Source organism: Hemitrygon akajei, unplaced genomic scaffold (assembly GCF_048418815.1).
Source record: "Hemitrygon akajei unplaced genomic scaffold, sHemAka1.3 Scf000175, whole genome shotgun sequence".
Taxonomy (NCBI): domain Eukaryota; kingdom Metazoa; phylum Chordata; class Chondrichthyes; order Myliobatiformes; family Dasyatidae; genus Hemitrygon; species Hemitrygon akajei.
In genome coordinates this window covers 747,538-764,849 of record NW_027332061.1, presented here as the reverse complement: position 1 = coordinate 764,849, position 17,312 = coordinate 747,538, and the positions used below count along the sequence as shown (strand labels likewise).

The following is a 17,312-nucleotide window of genomic DNA, read 5'->3' as shown; positions in this document are numbered from 1 at the left end:
TCGCGATATCACGGATCAAGCTCTCAGTATTCTCAAGAGGGAGGGTGAGCAGCCGGATGTCGTGGTCCATGTAGTGACCAATGACGTGGGTAGGAAGAAGGCGGAGGTCCTGCCAAGAGAGTTTAGGCAGTTAGGTGCAAAGTTGAACGAAAGGACCACCAGGGTTGAAATCTCGGGATTGTTAACCGTGAAACGTGCATGTTCCGACGGGATGGGTTGCACCTGAACTGGAAGGGGACTAATATCCTTGCGGCAAGGTTTGCTAGTGCTTCTCGAGGGGTTTAAACTAGATCTGCAGGGGGATGGGAACCAGAGTGTTACAGCTGATTGTGAGGTGGAGGAGGATAAAGGTCATGCGAGAGCTACAAGTACAGTGCATGGAGTAAAGCCTGATCTAACTTATAAAGAGGCTTTGAGGAAAGAGAAGTAGAATAAAGGGTATTAAGGTAGTAGGGCAGAAGGTCTAAAGTGCGTGTACTTCTTTGCAAGAAGCATCAGGAACAAAGTCGATGAACTAAGAGATTGGATACATACATGGAATTATGATGTTGTTGCTATTACGGAGACTTGGCTGGCACCAGGGCAGGAGTGGATTCTCAATATTCCCGGATTTCAGTGCTTTTGAATGGATAGAGATGGGGGAAATGGGAGGATGGTGGCATTACTGGTCAGGGATACTATTACAGCAACAGAAAGGGTGGCTAATGCAACAGGATCATCTTTTGAGTCAGTATGTGTAGAAGTCATGAACAGGAAGGGAGCAGTTATTCTATTGGGAGTATTTTATAGGCCCCCCGGTAGCAGCAGAGATACCGAAGAGCAGATTGGGAGGCAAATTTTGGAAAGGTGCAAAAATAACTGGGTTATATCATGGGTGACGTTAACTTCAATAATATTGATTGGCACCTGATTAGTTCCAAAGGTTTAGACAGGGCAGAGTTTGTTACGTGCGTCCAGGACGGATTCCTGTCACAATATGTTGGCAGGCCGACTAGGGGGAGATGCCATACTAGATCTAGTATTAGGTAACGAACCGCGTCAGGTCACAGATCTCTCAGTGGGAGAGCATCTTAGTGTCAGTGACCACCGATAGCTAGCCTTTAGCATTATCATGGAAAGGGATAGAATTAGAGTGGACTGGAAATTGTTTAATTGCGGAAGGGCAAGTTATGAGGCTAGAACTTGCGGGTGTGAACTGAGATGATGTTATTGCAGTGAAATGTACTATGGACATGTGGTCGATGTTTAGGTATCTCTTGCAGGATGTTATGGATAAGTTTGTCCCGGTGAGGAAGATTAAGAATGATGGGGTGAAGGAACCATGGGTGACAAGTGAGTTGGAAAAGCTAGTCAGGTGCAAGAAGGCAGCATACATGAGATTTAGGAATCCACGATCAGATGGATCTATTGAGGAATAGAGGGTAGCAAGAAAGGAGCTTAAGAAGGGGCCGAGGAGTGCAAGAAGGGGGCATGAGAAAGCCATGGCGAATAGGGTAAAGGAAAACCCCAAGGCATTCTTCAATTATGTGAAGAACAAATGGATGACAGGAGTGAAGGTAGGACCGATTAGAGATAAAGGTGGGACGATGTGCCTGGAGGCTGTGTAAGTGAGCGAGGTCCTCAATGAATACTTCTCTTTGTTATTCAGCAATGATCTGGACGGGCTAGCCTTGTGCGGACAGGGATGCAGCTCTCGCGGTAAGACTCGTGGTGGCGGGGTGTGTATTTACATCGACACGGAATGGTGTAAGAACTTTCTGCTGGTTTCCAGACACTACTCATCACTAGTGGAGTTTCTGGCTGTTAGATGCAGACCATTTTATTTGCCACGGGAATTGTTGGACCTGGTTTACACAAACATTCCAGACGCTTACGGGGCAGAGCCCCACCCCCACCTCGGATACTCAGACCACATTTCTGTTATGCTAATCCCAGCATACAGACCGCTCGTCAGGTGCTCCAGACCAGTTCAGAAGCAGGTGAAAACCTGGCCAGCAGGAGCCATCTCTGCTCTTCAAGACTGCTTTGAGCTCACTGACTGGCACATGTTCAGGGAGGCTGCATCTGATGGCGACTCTACCAACTTAGAGGAGTACACAGCACCAGTGACCAGCTACATCAGCAAGTGCATTGATGATGTTACTCTGTCCAAGACCATCACTACACGCGCTAACCAGAAGCCATGGATGACCGCAGAGGTGCGTGCGGGGCTGAGGGCCCTTGACTCCGCCTTCAGAGCAGGCGACAAGGCAGCTTTAACAACAGCGAGGGGCAAACTGTCCTCATCCATCAGAAGGGCAAAGCGTGGACAGGCCCACCTAATCCACAGCCACTTCCAGGACAGCGGGGACACGCGACACATATGGAAGGGCATCCAGGACATCACCAATTACAGAACAATATCACCTGCCTGTGCAGTTGATGCCTCCCTCCCACATGCGCTGAATAACTTCTATTCCAGGATTGAGGCGGAAAATGACGTGGCGGCGAGGAAGTCACCCCTCCTACAAATGACCAGGTGCTGTGTTCTCCGTGGCCGACGTGAGAAGATCCTTGTGCAGGGTGAACCCACGGAAGGCTGCTGGACCAGTCAACATCCCTGGTAGAGTGCTTCAACATCTCCCTGAGCAGCGCCACCATTCCATCGTGCTTCAAGGCCGCCATCATCGTCCCCGTGCCGAAGAATTCTTCAGTGATCCATCATCATGAAGTGTTTCGAAAGGCTAGTGATGAGGTATATCAAGACCCTGCTGCCCCCTCACTGGACCCCCTGCAGTTTGCGTACCGTCCCAACCGCCCAACAGATGACGGCATTGCCACCACCTAACCATCGGGCCCTAACCCACCTGGACAAAAAAGACACATACGTTCGGATGCCGTTCATAGACTTCAGTTCAGCATTCAACACAATCATCCCTCAGAAACTGATCGGAAAGATGAGCCTACTGGGCATGTACACCTCCCTCTGCAACTGGATCCTAGACTTCCTGACTGGGAGATCTCAGACAGTCCGGATCGGGAACAACATCTCCAACACCAGCACACTGAGCACGGGGGCTTCCCAGGGCTGCGTGTTCAGTCCACTGCTGTTCACTCTGCTGACCCACGACTGTGTTGCAACACACAGCTCGAACCATATCATCAAGTTCGCCGATGACACCACCGTGGTGGATCTCATCAGCAAGAACGACGAGTCAGTTTGCAGAGAGGAGGTGCATCGGCTAACGGAACTGTCTCTGAGAGCCATAGAACCATACAACATTACAGCACAGAAACAGGCCTTCTGGCCCCTCTTGGCTTGTGATGAACAATTTTTTTGCTTAGTCCCTCTGACCTGCACCTGGATCAAATTCCTGCAAACCCTCTCATCCACATACCCGTTCAAGTGTTTCTTAAAAATCAAAAGTGAGCCCATATTCACCAAGTCAACTGGCAGCTCATTACACATTCCTGCCACACTCTGCGTAAAGAGGACCCCCCCCCCACCTCCAATGTTCCCTTTAAACGTTTCCCCCTTCACTGTTAACCCATGTCTTCTGTTTTATTTCTTCCCTGTCTTCTGTGGAAAAAAACCTGCTTGCATTCACTCTATCTATCCATCTGGGGAAAAGATCCGAAGCGTTCGGGCACTCACGACCAGAATATGCAACAGTGTTTTTTTCCAAGCACTCAGACGCCGCAATACCCAGAGCCTGGACTGTCACCTTACTGCCCTATTGTCCTGTATATTATTTATTGAAACGACTGCAATGTTTTTGTGCACTTCATGCAGTCCTGGGTAGGTCTGTAGTCTAGTGTAGCTTTCTCTGTGTTTTTTTAAAGTAGTTCAGTCTAGTTTTTGTACTGTGTCATGTAACACCATGGTCCTGAAAAACGTTGTCTCGTTTTTACCGTGTACTGTACCAGCAGTTATGGTCGAAATGACAATAAACGTGACTTGACTTGACTTGACTTGACAGGGAACCTGATGACGGCGAGGACAATATGAGTGAGGGTGATGTTCTGGAGCATGTTGGTATTAAGGAGGAGGAGATGTAGGATTTATTAAAATACATCGGGACGGATAAGTCCCCAGGGCCTGTCGAAACATTCCCTACGAGGCCAGCGAAGATATTGCGGAGTGCCTGCTTAGGATCTTACGTACGCGTTGTCCACGGGAATGGTACCGGAGGATTGGAGTGAGACGAATGTTATCCCCTTGTACAAAGAAAAATGGTAGTAAGGGTAGCCCGGGCAATTATAGACCACTGAGCCTTGCGTCTGTGGTGGGAAAGCTATTGGAAAAGATTCTTAGAGATAGGATCTATGAGAATTTAGAGAATCATGGTCTGATCAAGGACAGTCAGCATGGTTTTGGGAAAGGCAGATCGTGCCTAACAAGCCTTATAGAGTTATTTGAGGAGTTATCCAAGCATATAGATGAAGGTAGTGCGGTGGACTTGACCTACGTGGTTTTTAGTAAGACATTTGACAAGGTACCACACGGTAGGCTTATTCAGAATTTCAGAAGGCATGGGATCCTGGGAAGTTGGACAGGTGGATTCAGAATTGGATTGCATGCAGGAAAAAGAGTGTCGTGGTGGAGGGAGTACATTCGGATTGGAGGGTTGTGACTAGTGGCGTCCCACAAGGATCGGTTCTGGGATCTTTACTTTTCGTCATTTTTATTAACGACCTGGATGTTGGGGTAGAAGGGTGGGTTGGCCAGTTTGCAGACGACACAATGGTTGGTGCTGTTGTGGCTCATGTAGAGGCATGTCGAAGATTGCAGACAGACATTGATAGGATGCAGAAGTGGGATGAGAAGTGGCAGATGGAGTTCAACCCGGTGAAGTGTGAGGTGGTACACTTTGGAAGGACAAACTCCAAGGCAGAGTATAAAGTAAATGGCAGGATACTTGGTAGTGTGGAGGAGAAGAGAGATCTGGATTTACATGTCCACAGATCCCTGAAAGTTGCCGCACAAGTAAATAGGGTAGTTAAGAAAGGTTATGGGGTGTTAGCTTTTATAACTCGAGTGATACAGTTTAAGAGTCGTGAGGTGTTGATACAGATCTGGTTAGGCCACACTTGGAGTACTGTGTCCTGTTCTGGTCGCCTCATTATAGGAAGGATGTGGAAGCATTGGAAAGGGTACAGAGGAGTTTTATCAGGATGCTGCCCGGTTCAGAGAGTATGCATTGTGATCAGAGATTAAGGGAGCTAGGGCTTTACTCTTTGGAGAGAAGGAGGATGAGAGGAGACATAATAGAGGTATACAAGATATTAAGAGGAATAGAGTGGACAGCCAGGGCCTCTTACCCAGGCACCACTGCTCAGTACAAGAGGACAAGGCTTTAAGGTAAGGGGAGGGAAGTTCAAGAGCGATATTAGAGGAAGGTTGTTTACTCAGAGAGTGGTTGGTGCGTGGAATGCACTGCCTGCGTAGGTGTTGGAGGCAGATACGCTAGTGAAGTTTAAGAGACTACTAGACAGGGGTATGGAGTAATTTAAGGTGGGGGGTATATGGGAGGCTTGGTTTAAGGGTCGGCAGAATATTATGGGCAGAAGGGCCTGACTGTGCTATACTTTTTCTATGTTCTATGTTCTATGCTTCCTCTCTGACTGACGGGAATGTCTGTTTAGCAAACTCATAGATTTCTCCAGGTGCGCAGCCGAAGACCCGGAAGGTAAAAGGTGTTCTGAAAAATGCAAGTGTTTACCCGTCCACCAGCCACAGCAACAAAGAGTGTCTCCTGAACTCTGACAGTCTCAAACCCTGCCTCTAAAGGCTGGTTTCGGGCTCTCAGAGTGAAATAAACACTGCGAACTGTCCGTTCCATCGCTTACCTTTTAGATGCTTGGGCACTTCAGATAATCCCCGCTCAATGTCCATGTAGGCGAACTGGCCGTCACCTGTTCAAACAGATAATCCTTTATGAGGTCTGTTCTGTGTTATACAGTCAATTCATCAGTATTTACATCTGTAACACACAGTGCATTGTTCACCGTACCACGTTCCCGTATTTCATTCAGTATTCTGCTCAGCTTCGGTAAATGGTGATGTAGTTTGACAAAGGATTCCCACATCACCCTCTGGGCCCCCGGGCCCTTCTCCATCACCAGATCCAGGAGGAGTTTGGAAGCGCCCGCTCGGTTTCCCTTCTCTGCCAGCTCAGTCACGCTCTGTAATGAACAATGGGGAATATGTTGAGTAGCCGAGGGGTGGGTACAAATCTACCCTGAACATGGACTGACCCACCACATTCTGCTCACTACAGATCTCTCACAACCATTGAAGTGTTCATAGCGAGGTAAAGATTTTAAAAGATGCGAGCGGGGTCAGTCAGGAGTTCCTGCACGCCACAGATGGCGGGGTAATTATCCACTTCACGAGTTTGAAGCGGAGCACACATGGCGTGAGTGAGCCAGACATAGAGCGGGGAGTTGAGGTTTTGTGTCAGAGAGTGTTCAGTGCAGAGAGGCAGAGGCTTTAGGTAGATATTGGGTAATATTGTTCCTCTTTTTTTCATGATTAGAACAGTGGGAATGGCAGGCAGAATAGTGGAATGCTCTTCCTACAGGGTGCAGCAAGACAGGGGTAGCCCGACCACTGCCCCTTCAGGCATTTTCTCCAGCTGCAGCTTCTTACAGACTGAGCTGAGGAATTGGAGCTGGAGCTGGATGAACCCGGGATCACTCGGGAGGCTGAGAGATTGACTGACAGGCTGTTCAGGGACGGATATATCCACAAGGCGCAGTCCGTAGATAATTGGGTGACCGTCAGGAGGGGGGAAGAGGATAGGCAACCACCACCGAAAACTCCTCTGTAACAGGTATATATCTTTGTGCTTCGGGGTATTGCCCAGCAGAGGAAAGCCACTGCGATTATGCGTCTGGCACAGAGTTTGGTTTTGCGACTCAGAAGGGATGAGAAGTGGTGAGCTGCACTGACAGGGGGAGTTAAATGTTTCGGAGAACAGGCTGGAGATTCTATTTACGTGAACGAAACTTTTGGATGAAGTCTTGCCAATGTCAGTGACATCTGCCGACGCGTCTGACACATTCTTCAGGGCAGGATGAGCTGCCAGAGGTCGTGGTCCACGTTGGCACCAATGACAAGAGTAGGAAATGTGATGAGGTCCTGCAAAGTGAGCTTATGTTGTCAGATGCTAAGCTAAAGAGCAGGAACTCCAGAGCTGTTCTCTCAGGATTGCTCTCCGTACCACGTGCGAGTGAGGTCTGAAATAGGACGATAATATTGTCTAACGTGTGGCTGATCAGATGTTGCATTATGGAGGGCTTCAGCTGTTTGGATGATTGGGCTCTCTTCCAAGGAAGATGGGACGTGGAGAGAGGTGATCGTTTTGCACCTGAGCTGGAGGGGGACTGATAACCTTGCGGGAAGGGTTGTTAGAGCAGTATATAGATGGGGGAGGTGTCAAACTATAGTTGCAGGGGGATGAAGAACCAGAGTGGATAATGGAGTGGCAGTGTGGGAAATATGTTGTTAAGCCATCTTCCAGAGTCAATAGACAATAGACAATAGGTGCAGGAGTAGGCCATTCGGCCCTTCTAGCCAGCACCGCCATTCACTGTGATCATGGCTGATCATACACAATCAGTACACTAACGGGTTAACATGCTGAAACTAATGTTCCGAGTTGCGTCTAACTTCAATGCAAGGAATATTGTAGGAAAGGCAGATGAGCTTAGAGCATGGATCAGCACATTGAATTACAACATTGTAACCATTGATGTGATTTGGTAGGAAGAGGTGCAGCTCTGGCTGTTCAGTATTCCAGAGTTCCGTTGTGTTAGACATGATTCAATAGAGCGGGAGGAATTAAAGAAGGAGAGATAGCATAACTCGTCAGAAAAATATCCCTGCATTGCACAGACAGGACAGCTGGAGGGCTCGTCTACTGAGACTGCATGGGTGAAACTGAACAAGAAGAAACGGATGGGATTATATTGTCGAGCACGGACTAATCAATGGGTTTTAGAGGATCAAATTTGTAGAGGGATCACGGAGAGTCGCAATAAACACAAAGTTATGATGGTAGATCATTTTAACTTTCTATTTATTGACTGGGATCCCCATATTGTAAAGGGCTGAATGCGATGCTGCTGGTCAGATGAGTTCAAGGAAGTCATAACTATAGGCAGTGTGTGCTGGAAATATTTTAGGGAAAAAGACAGGGCAGGTGACAGACCTGTGTGCAGGTAAACATTATGGATCTGGTGCCATTTGTATGAAGATCATTATACAACAGGATAGGTCTGGTCTTCTGGTTAAAAATGTAAAATGGAGAAAGGCCAATTTTATTGGTATCAGAAGGGATCTGGCGCAAGTAGTTTGGGACAGGTTGTTTTCTGATACAGACATGCTTGGTAAGAGTGAGTCCTCCAAAACTGAAATGTTGAGTGTACAGAGTTTGAATGAATAAGTGACCACAAGTACAGAGTCTGAAAGTTCCTGCCAGAATAAAAGGGAAGGGTAACATGTTTATGGAACCTTGGTTTTGCGAGACATTCAGGCCCTGAGCGCATTGCAAGTAGAGGATTGAAGAATTAAATGAGGTTCACTATGAATACAAGAAATGCAAGAGTTACTAAAGGAGGAAATCAAGAGAGCTAAGACCTGACGAAGGGTCCCGGCCTGAAACGTTGACTGCTCCTTTCAACGGATGCTGCCCAACCTGCTGAGTTTATCCAGCGTGTTTGTATGTGTTGATTTAACCAATCTTATAGATTCTTGAGGAGGTTACCAAGCAAGCAATGGAAACAAGTCAGTGGATGTTGTCTACATGAAATGCAGCAAGGCATTTGAAAAGGTCCATCATAGAAGCTTGGTCAGTAAGATGAATTCGTTTGGTATTCATGACATGGCAGTAAGTAAGTTTAGATATTGGATTTGTGAGAGAAGCTAAGACAGGTAGTGGAGGTTTGCTTTCTGACTGGAGGCTTATGAGTAAGTTGTGTGCTTCGGGGACCTGTGCTGTGTCTGATGTTGTCTGTCATTTATATCATATACCAACACTCTGGATGATACTATGGTAAAGAGGGTCAACAAATCTGTGGATGACACCAAAGTAGGGACAGCGAGGAAGGTTATCAAAGCTTCCAGAGGGACTTGGAACAGCTGGAAAAGGGTGGATTAAAATTGTCAGCTGGAATTTAATGAGGACAAGTGTGAGGTGTTGCATTTTTTGAGGACATACGGTGATAGAACTAAGACATTTATTGGTAGGACATTGAACCGGTCGGTAAAACCAAGGTATCCAAAGAGGAGATCCAAAACTTCTTGAAATTGTTGCCAAAAATAAATTGCGTTGCAAAGCTTTAAGGAGATGGGTCTTCATATATCAAAGATTTGAATGCAGAAATTGGGATAGAGGCAGATTTAATGGAGCTGTTATGGAGGGTGTAATCTAATTAGGCGGGGGGTTGGGGAGCAGAATGTTAGGGTTGAGGATGGGGAAAACAGAGCTGATAAAAAGGACAGGCAGGAGATAAGAACAATCACAGCCAGTGGCATGAGTTACAGGGCGAGGTACAGGGTGAGTTACATGAGTTACAGGGGGAGGAACAGGGTGAATTACATGAGTTACAGGGCGAGGTACAGGGTGAGTTACATGAGTTACAGGGCAAGGTACAGGGTGAGTTACATGAGTTACAGGGCGAGGTACAGGGTGATTTAAATGAGTTACAGGGCGAGGTACAGGGTGAGTTACATGAGTTACAGGGCGAGGTAGAGGGTGAGTTACATGAGTTACAGGGCGAGGTACAGGGTGAGTTACATGAGTTACAGGGCGAGGTACAGGGTGAGTTACATGAGTTACAGGGCGAGGTACAGGGTGAGTTACATGAGTTACAAGGCGAGGTACAGGGTGAGTTATATGAGTTACAGGGCGAGGTAGAGGGTGAGTTACATGAGTTACAGGGCGAGGTACAGGGTGAGTTACATGAGTTACAGGGCGAGGTAGAGGGTGAGTTACATGAGTTACAGGGCGAGGTGCAGGGTGAGTTACATGAGTTACAGGGCGAGGTAGAGGGTGAGTTACATGAGTTACAGGGCGAGGTGCAGGGTGAGTTACATGAGTTACAGGGTGAGTTACATGAGTTACAGGGCGAGGTACAGGGTGAGTTACATGAGTTACAGGGGGAGGAACAGGGTGAGTTATATGAGTTACAGGGCGATGTACAGGGTGAGTTACAAGAGTTACAGAGGGAGGAACAGGGTGAGTTACATGAGTTACAGGGCGAGGTGCAGGGTGAGTTACATGAGTTACAGGGTGAGTTACATGAGTTACAGGGCGAGGTGCAGGGTGAGTTACATGAGTTACAGGGTGAGTTACATGAGTTACAGGGCGAGGTGCAGTTACAACAGAGAGCTACAAATACTCGACAGAAATTGTTATACTTGAATGCACGCAACATAAGAAATAAAATGGACGATCTTGAAATTCAGCTAAAGATTTGCAAGTATGACATTGTGGCCATCTCTGAAACTTGGCTAAAAAATGTCTGCAATTGGGAGCTGAATGTCGAAGGATGTATGGTATATCGGAACGATTGGATAGTAAGTAGAGGGGGTTGTGTCGCACTGTGTATATGAAATAATATCAGATAATTGGAAAGTATTGAGATAGGATCGGACAGTGCAGAGTCCCTATGGGTTGAGCTAAGAGATGGCAAGGGTAAAAGGACCCTAATGACAGTTGTATACTGGCCTCCAAACAGCAGCCGGGATGTGGATTAGAAATTACAGCACGAGATAGAAAACGCGTGTCAGAAGGGCATTGTCATGATAATCGCCGGAGATTTTAAATGGCAGTGGATTGGATAAACAAGGCCACTACTTGACATCAAAAGAGAGAATTTTTAGTAAACACAATGTGCACTGCAGATGCTGTGGTCAAATCAACACGTACAAACAAGCTGGATGAACTCAGCACGTCGGGCAGCATCCGTAGAAATGAGTCGTCAGCGTTTCGGGCCGAGGCGCTTCGTCAGGATTGAAGACGGAGGGGGCAGGGGCCCTATAAAGAAGGTGGGATGAGAAGGAGGTGCAGGTGAAAAAACGATCAGAGGAAAGATCAAGGGTTGGGGGAGGGGAAGCAGGGAGTGTATAGGCTGGAGAGGTGAAGAAGGAATGTAAGGGGAAAACACTATGGGTAGTAGAGGAAGGCAGAATCATGAGAGAGGTGATAGGCAGCTAGAAGAGGAGGCCGAGTGAAAGTGTGATAAGGGAAGGGAGAGGGAATGAATTACCAGAAGTTCATACCAAGAGGCTGGACATTAACCAGACGGTATATGAGGTGTTGCGCGTCCAACCTCAGTTTGGCCTCATCATGGAGGTAGAAGAGGCCATGGATTGTCTAAGGCATGGCGTTTCAGAACTGCTTGCGGTTGAAGTCACTTGGGGATCAGCTTTGCTGGATTGGAGGTTGCGGAATGATCGTAATTAGAAAAGAGAGCTTAAGGTTCAGGAACACTTAGGGTTCAGTGTTCAGAATGTGTTCGTGTTCACTTTAAAATTTGAGACGGAGAATTTAAATTCCAATCTGTTGGTATTTAGTGGATTAAAGGAAATTACAATGGCATTAAAGGGGAACTGGCCGAAATTGACTGGAAAGAGACACTAGCAAGAAGGACAGCAGAGCAACAGTGGCTGGGGTTTCCGCGAAAAATGAGGGAAGGGCAAGACAGATATATTCCAAACTAGAAGACATTTTCGAATGGAAGAAGGACAGTACTGTGGCTGACGAGTGAAGTCAGAGCCAAAGTAAAAGCAAAAGAGAGGGCATGCAAGGAAGCCAGAGCACGTGGGAAGTTAGAGAATTGGGAATCTTTTAAAAACTTGCAGAAGAAAACTACGAAGGTCATTTGGCAGGAAAAGATGAAATACGAAAGGAAGCTGGCGAAAAATGTCAAAGAAGATACTAAAAGATTTTTTTAAATGTATATAACGTGTAAAGAGAGATGAGGGTAGATATGGGACCAATAGAAAATGACATTGTAAATATTGTAATGAGAGACGCAGAGATGGCAGAGGAACTGAATGCACATTTTTGCAGTTGTTGGAATCGATTGTTAGGGATGAGATTACAGAGTACCTGGAGGCACAGAAAAAGTTAGGTAAGTGAGGACTAGATGGCCAAAGAGCCTGTGGCTGTACAGTGGAGTTCAATGACTATGACTAGGTCGAAGTATGAGAGGGTCGGTGTTGATTTTCCCTGGTGTAATTGCTGGTGAACCACAGAAGGTTCACACTTCACTGCCAGGCTCCATGAGGGGTCCAGTGTCAGCAGACAGCTGGGACTTGGCAGTGAGGGGAAGACAGCAAATTCTGGACTTCTGTGCACGTGTGGTAATGTTGAGAAAGAAGTTTGGATTGAAATTGTCGGCTGTCTCCTGTGGAATGTCGAGTTCGGTATGGACTGGCTGGCAATAGGTGAATGCACTCCAGTATCAGAAGGACCACTGGAAAGCTGTTTATTTGTAATTCTGTGTTAGCTTTAGATGGTTGGAATATTTCCAGTGATACTGATTTTGCACTTTTCAATGTTAATAGCATATGTTGTGGTCGTTAGAATCTCATAGTGGAACAGTCACAAGGATCAGAAAGTAATGGAACCATGAGGCATGTTGGGATATTAACCAACAAAACGGATCAGCAGTTTAACAGAGACGAGATTCAGCTCTGCCTGGTTCAATTGATGTTGGGGTTTAAGGTAGACTCGAGAAATGAGCTGAGAAATTAATCACTATAATTTTGATTTGTGAGAAACCCGGGAGTTATCAAGAGAATACAGACTAATGAATCGCCCTTAATGTCGAGCATTGGGAGCATGAAATGATGTCAGACAGAGAGGTGTAACGTGGTTCTCTGTCCACTTGCAAAGTCCGTCAAGTGTCACACACTAAAGTCACCTGTCAATCATTGTCTGTATCCTAACCTGTCCAAAACTGAAAGTGTTCGGAAAACTGGTCAGAGGCTTGTAGTGGTGAATAAAGGCTTAGTGTATCCGCAAACGAAAACTCTTTTCTTGATGTTGACCACAAACTTTGAAGGATTTTCATAGCCCAGAGGTGCCGTTACACCGGTTCTGTCGGTCTATGATAAATTCAGTAGAATCTACACTCAGTGTACTTCCCTCTCACTTACGTGATACTCTGGCCCGGTGAAGTGATCATCGCCCATTAACATGAAGCCGACTCCCTCCACACCCTCCTCAATCGCCTGCTCCAGTCTCTCCTTGTAGAATATCGTCAAACGGAACAGATGGTGATCATCACAATTTGACAGGAAGGCGGAGATGGCCGAGTTCAGATCTGTAGTCAGTCATAGAACATAAAATAGTTGAATTACCCGATGCCAATTTAAACCAATTCCTTCTTCAGGAACATGGTCAATATCCCTCGGTTACCGGCCTACACATGAGTTCCAACGCTTCTTAGATGCTGCCGAGTGTCCGTTTCCAGTCCCTCCCTCGGCAGCACATTCCAGAAACTGATCTATCTCTGAAGACAACATGCTTCCCAGATCCGTTTTAAACTTTCCCTTCTAACCTTAAGCCTATTCGCTCTGGTATTTAACATTTGCCACGAGTTACAGACTATCTATCTTAGCTATGCCTATCATGAATTCACACATTTCTCTGAGAAAAGGTCTCAGTGTCCACCGGTCCAGAGAAAGCAACCCAAGGTTGTTCGACCTCTTCTGGAAGCCAATATTCTGTAATCATTGCGAAACACATCTGCACCCTCTCCAGACACTCCACATGATTCTCGTGATGTGCTTATCAGATCAGTGCACCATATTGAATTTTTCACTTAACCAAAGTTCATCCAGATACAACACAATTTTCAAAAATGTCCACTCGCACCTCTACTTGTCGTTGCACGCTGCCGACTGTGTTGCCAATTTCAGGAAACTATGCACATCCATCACAAGGCCCGTCCGTACATCAATCTTCCTAACGGTCCCAGCATACACTGTGCTCATTGCTCGCGAACTTCACCTCCCAAAGTTCAACTCCTCATATTTGCCCTAATTAATTGAACCTGGTGACTGTCTGTTCATATTTATAATTGGATGCTGAACATTTCGACAACAGTCTTAAATATACACGACACCGCCAACTTCTGTAAATCGACGAATCAGTCCACCCATGTGATTATGTAATCGTTTTGAGTAATGCATAGTTTATTATTAATGTATTTACATCACACACGACGTACAGTGAAGCAGTGACCCTTGCAGACACGTCTAGTCACAGACCTTCACCCAGAGGAATGCTCCTCCAGTCCTGACTCTACTTTATGTAAGCAAGACATCTTTGAAATCAATGTACAAAGTCTCTGCTTAACATTCCTCAACCGGAAGTGTCGATTGTTGATTTCCCTCTAGAGATGCTGCCTGACCTGCTGTCCGTCCAGCATTCTATGAGTTGCCTTTTCTACTTACCCTCTTGTCTCAATTTTATCCCATTCGCCATATATTGGTAGCACACTCAGATTCCCTGTTTAAAATTTCTCCTGCTCGCTGTCTCCTGCACCCAGCAGATTCTCCCACAATACACCGTTCTTTAACTCGGCCACAGAAAACACACTACGGGAATCTCCACTGTCCAACAACCCAAAAATCCGGGGAGAATTCACCATTTCCCTTCCAAAAGAGAAAACAACATCTGTTTCTCTCACTGGCTGTCGGAGGCGTTTCCCACATCAGGGCGTACCAGATACTGACAGAAATTCCATCTGCTCCCTGGACAGTTACATTGCCCGCTATTGTATTACAGTCTGAGTTACCCACACCCAGCCTATTCAAGAGCTGCTTCTCCTTTCAGTCAGGTGAAGATTTGCTCCGAGTTATTCGACTTTTCCGTTGTTAGGTCCCTGCGCTGGGCCTGATGAATTGTTCCATTGCTCAAGGCCGCTTTACCAGTGCGATCAATGACCCCGTTTGTTATCACTTTTTGTGCCCCTTTAGCGCCCACGTTTATTACTCTGAATTATTGATGATTTGACTAGACGTGAACCATGATGACAGAGTTTTAATGAGAAAGAGCCCAGTGAGCATACCTGTGTCCATTCTGACTCTGACTGATGTTGGTTGCTTGTCGTCTGCTTGTCTGCCTTCCGGGTGGAAGGAAGCACCACCTGCTGGCAATTATCTGAATTACACAAATAAAACAGAGTGAGTCAGTTACTCTGCCCTTCATAATTTAAAACACTTCTGTAAGGTCGCTGCTCAGTTTCCTGCATTCCAGGGAGTAAAGAGACAGATTAGCATCCTCTCCCCAGCACTGAGGCCTTCTGGCCCTGACAACACACTCGCAAATCTTCCCTGCACTACTTCCACTTTAATCAAGCCTTTTCAAACGGAGTGGCTGGAACTATAATTTGTACTGCAAACACAGTCTCACCAACGACTTGTACAAAGGCTCCATAGTGGTTAACACAACTCTTTACAGTTGGAACTAGCCGGTTTCAATTTCTGAAAGTTTTTGAGAATTAGCAGGTTCTCACCGTGATCGTATGTGTTTCCTCCGGGTGATCCAGTTTCACCCCAGTCTTAAGACGTGCAGGCAGGCAGCTTGTAAATTGTCCTGTGACAAGACTAGGGTTAAATCAGGGGACTTACAGCGCTCATGTTATCTCAAAGAAAATAGTGTCCAAACTCCTGCACTCAGTACCCTGACTGTTGAAGAAAAGCGTGGCAAACACCCCTTCACAGCCCCGTGTCGCCGCATTGAGTGAACTCATCAGTCCCTCTGGTCTCTGACACTCTCAGACCAGGAGCTCCCAACTCCTGCACTCAGTACCCTGACTGTTGAAGGACAGCGTGGTAAACACCCCTTCACGGTCCCGTGTTGCCGCAGTGAGTGAACTCATCAGTCCCTCTGGTCCCTGTCACTCTCAGACCAGGAGCTCCCAACTCCTGCACTCAGTACCCTGACTGTTGAAGGACAGCGTGGTAAACACCCCTTCACGGCCCCATGTTGCCGCAGTGAGTGAACTCATCAGTCCCTCTGGTCTCTGACAATCTCAGACCAGGAGCTCCTTGTTGGAATATTCAGAATGAAACTGAAGACCATCAGGAAGAGCTGCGGACCAGAAGTTTGATGTTGATCGCATCCCTCAAGAACATGACGTGGAGGTGAAGAACAGATTTCTGGATTAATCTTGGTGGAGAGAAAGCCGGAAGAACTATGGATAGAAGTAAGGATCGTTATACAAGAGGTGCCAACAAAAAGTATTGCAAACACAAAGGAGGCCGGGAAAGCAAATTGGCTTTCTGCGGAGGCTGAGCAGTGAAGAGACGTGAAGGCCAATGGAGATTGGAACAAATACCTCCAACTGATCACAAAGTTCAAGAAGATATCAAGGAAAGATACGGAAACTTCCTCAAAGGAGCGATGCAAAGAAGCTGAAGAAGCCAACATTAGAGAAAAAAAAACAAGAGATCTATTCAAGAAGATTTCAGAAATTAAAGGAACATTTTATGCAAGAATGAGTATAGGAAAAGACAAAACAAAGGAAGGACTATATAGAAGAAAAGATATCAAAAAGAAATGGCAGGAGTACTTAGAAGAATTGTACAGGAAATATCCCAGTAGCAAATACACCTGCAGTGATTTCCTCATCGATCTAGAGCCAGATATTCTGGAAAGTGAAGTCGAATTGAAAACTTTTCCAATAATAAGGCTGTAGGATGAAACAGGAGTCCAGTTGAATTGTTTAAAACTTTAAAAATTATGCTGTAAAAGTGCTGCGTGCAATTTGCATGCAATCTGGTAAACGTAAAAATGGCCTTTAGACTGGAAAAAAAGAACAGTTTATATCCCAATTTCCAAGAAGGGAAATGTAAAGGAATGTCATATTTCCAACAATTTCACAAATCTCACATGCTAGCAAGGTATTGCTAAAGATCATGCAAGCAAGCCTCCAGCAATACACGGAACGACAACTGCTGGATGTACAAGCTGGTTTTAGAAGAGGTAGAGGTAGTTGCGCTGTGCTCCAAATTGCTAACTTACACTGGATAACAGAGAAATCGAGAGAATTCCAGAAAAGTATTTATCTGTGTTTTATTGGCTATTTTAAAGCCTTCAACAGTGTGGACCACATAAACTGTGGCAAATCCTTAAAGAAATGGGGATACCTGGACATCTGATCTGCCTTATGAGAAACTTGTACGAAGATCAAGAAGCAACAGTTAGAACTGACCACAGAACAACAAACTGGTTCAGGATTGGGATACGAGTGCGATAAGGCTGCATACGGCCACCCTGCTTGTTTTATTCCTATACTGAACACAT

At 46.1% G+C, this 17,312-nt stretch overlaps 1 protein-coding gene across 2 annotated transcripts in view; it reads right to left on the bottom strand.

Annotated features, from left to right (window-relative positions):
* Positions 1-17,312, bottom strand: part of LOC140724230 (NACHT, LRR and PYD domains-containing protein 3-like) — a 39,418-nt gene that overhangs the window by 11,371 nt on the left and 10,735 nt on the right. For both annotated transcript variants that reach the window (XM_073038709.1, XM_073038710.1), the window contains exons 3-6: positions 15,073-15,164; positions 13,154-13,320; positions 5,994-6,165; positions 5,830-5,895 (exon numbers count right to left, since the gene is read on the bottom strand). In XM_073038709.1, coding sequence (XP_072894810.1) covers positions 5,830-5,895; positions 5,994-6,165; positions 13,154-13,320; positions 15,073-15,082 — 415 coding nt within the window. In that variant the 5' untranslated portion in view covers positions 15,083-15,164. The remainder of the gene's footprint in view (positions 1-5,829; positions 5,896-5,993; positions 6,166-13,153; positions 13,321-15,072; positions 15,165-17,312) is intronic.